Source organism: Poecilia reticulata, linkage group LG5 (genome assembly GCF_000633615.1).
Source record: "Poecilia reticulata strain Guanapo linkage group LG5, Guppy_female_1.0+MT, whole genome shotgun sequence".
Classification (NCBI taxonomy): domain Eukaryota; kingdom Metazoa; phylum Chordata; class Actinopteri; order Cyprinodontiformes; family Poeciliidae; genus Poecilia; species Poecilia reticulata.
Window position 1 is genome coordinate 3,368,560 of NC_024335.1, and position 2,205 is coordinate 3,370,764.

At 37.6% G+C, this 2,205-nt stretch overlaps 1 protein-coding gene across 1 annotated transcript in view; it reads left to right on the forward strand.

Annotated features, from left to right (window-relative positions):
* The first annotated feature begins 265 nt into the window (after positions 1–265).
* Positions 266–2,205, forward strand: part of LOC103464614 (hyaluronidase-1-like) — a 15,988-nt gene continuing 14,048 nt past the window's right edge. Inside the window, exons 1-2 of the mRNA XM_008408834.2 lie at positions 266–379; positions 653–1,628. Of these exons, the coding sequence (XP_008407056.1) occupies positions 678–1,628 (951 nt within the window). The 5' untranslated portion in view covers positions 266–379; positions 653–677. The remainder of the gene's footprint in view (positions 380–652; positions 1,629–2,205) is intronic.

A 2,205-nucleotide genomic window follows, 5' to 3' on the forward strand; every position in this document is an offset into this window, starting at 1 on the left:
ACTATAGTTTTAAAATTTATAACTTATTCTGGCCTATTGACCTTTATTTTACCTGTAGTTAANTATTGCACATTCTTATTAGGAATAGTAAAATATTTTATAGGTAATAAATAATTATTTAATGCAGTTTTCGAGACAGAATTCGGAAGTTAGTGTTCTAATTATGTTTACATTTTCACAATTCATGATTTAAATTAGCAGAAAGTTTGTTTATTTTTGAAACAGGAAATGGAACTGAGATGTTTTGATTTGAGCATTAATTTGTTTAAAAAGTTTATGTTAGTTTGTTTTGTTTTTTATTTTGTTTTTGTTTTGCTCTGCTGTCCCTCGGGTTGATTCCCTGCAGTGTCTGATTCAACTTTGCTTTACATCTTAAATGGTAAGAAACCAAGGACATTATCTCCATGATCATTTTGTCATATTGTGTTTGAAGAAACATGACTGAGTGAACGCTCTTTGTGAAAGAAGCAAACTGTCGTTGACAAAGGTTACGTTCACACTGCAGCCTGAAGTGACCCAATTCAGATTTTCTTTTGTTTGTTTTATATTAGACAATGTTTTATGTTAGACAATCGAACAATATAGAGAACACAGATTTTTCTGTCAAATGTTGTTTTTCAATGTCACATCTTTTTGTGTCTTTTGGAAACAGAGGAGTGAAGGTAGCAGGAACCACCATGGAGACTGTATTCCCCTCTTTCCTCTCAGCWGTTGACCGACTGTCCTGGTTTCTCCTTGCTCTGTTTACATCATGGATAGTCTTGGGTTCAGCAGACACAAAGCAGACAAGCTGGCCATTACACTCCAAGAAGCCAGTTCTCTTCATCTGGAACGCTCCCACTCAGGAGTGTGGGAAACACTACAATGTTACGTTATCATTAGACCAGTTTGACATAGTGTCATCCCCCACTCAGGGCTTTACCCAGCAGAATCTCACAACGTTCTATAAGGACCACCTCGGGATTTATCCCTATGTTGACCATAAATATGTAGACGTGAATGGGGCTCTTCCACAACGTGTCAATCTCTCTGAGCACTTAAAAAAAATGACAGAGGATCTAGACACATACATACCAGACCCCAAGTCTAAAGGTCTGACTGTCATTGACTGGCAGCAATGGCACCCCTTATGGTTTCGAAACCGCCATAACAAATCTATCTATAGAGTGAAGTCACAATATCTGTTGTTCTTAAAGTACCCTGAGTGGACTGTACATCAAGTGGCAAAAGGTGCACAAAAAGAATTTGAACTTGTGGCTCGTGAATTCATGCAAGAGACCCTGAGGAAGGGTAAAAATTTGAGACCGAATCAGCTGTGGGGCTACTACATGTTTCCTGAATGTTACAACTATCGCTACGTAGGGGAAATGGAAACCTACACAGGACATTGTCCTGATGTTGAGATTGAGCTAAATGATCAACTGAACTGGCTGTGGATTGAAAGCACCGCCCTTTTTCCTGAAATATACCTGGAAAAAGAACTGCGCTCCACTGATCAGGCACGCCTGTTTGTCCTGAACAGGGTGAAGGAGGCGATGCGCGTCGCATCTGTTGGGGATGGATTGACACGTCCTGTTTTTGTTTATTCAAAACCCTTTTACAAATATTGGATGGCCGTTATGGATGAGGTTGGTTGATTGGAGGAAACAGTGCTATTGTAAACTGTTATTTTAGTAGTCAAGTAATCTTTCAATTATTCTTACGATTAATGAAGTAATCCGATAAAAAAATTTGAAAAATTATTGGTAAATATTGTCGGACTAGCAGTAATAATATTGGACATTCACATCGTCCCAAATTTTCATGTTTGTGCAGCTTTAACAATTACTCTTCTGTAGGCTTGAAAATTAGCCTGTAACATTAGCACCTCACTTTTTAAGTTAACCTGTATAATATATAACAATTATACAAACATTTATTTTCAATGTAATGATACATAGCAGAATCATAAAGAAACATAAAAATTTCTGTGCTCCAGCTTTTAGTCTGTATTTTGATATTCAGTCAGTTTTATAGATTAACTCTCACTTTTCCCAGCCATTTATAGCTTTTATGTCAATTTCTCTGTGTGGCACCTTCGACACACACAGAGAAAGTCACGCCAACCATCTGTTGTGACCGGATGGTAGGAAATTTATTTTCCAGTTGTCCGTAAACCTAATCTAAGCATCAGCTAAAGCAGCCCGATATGTTCCCTCTACATGT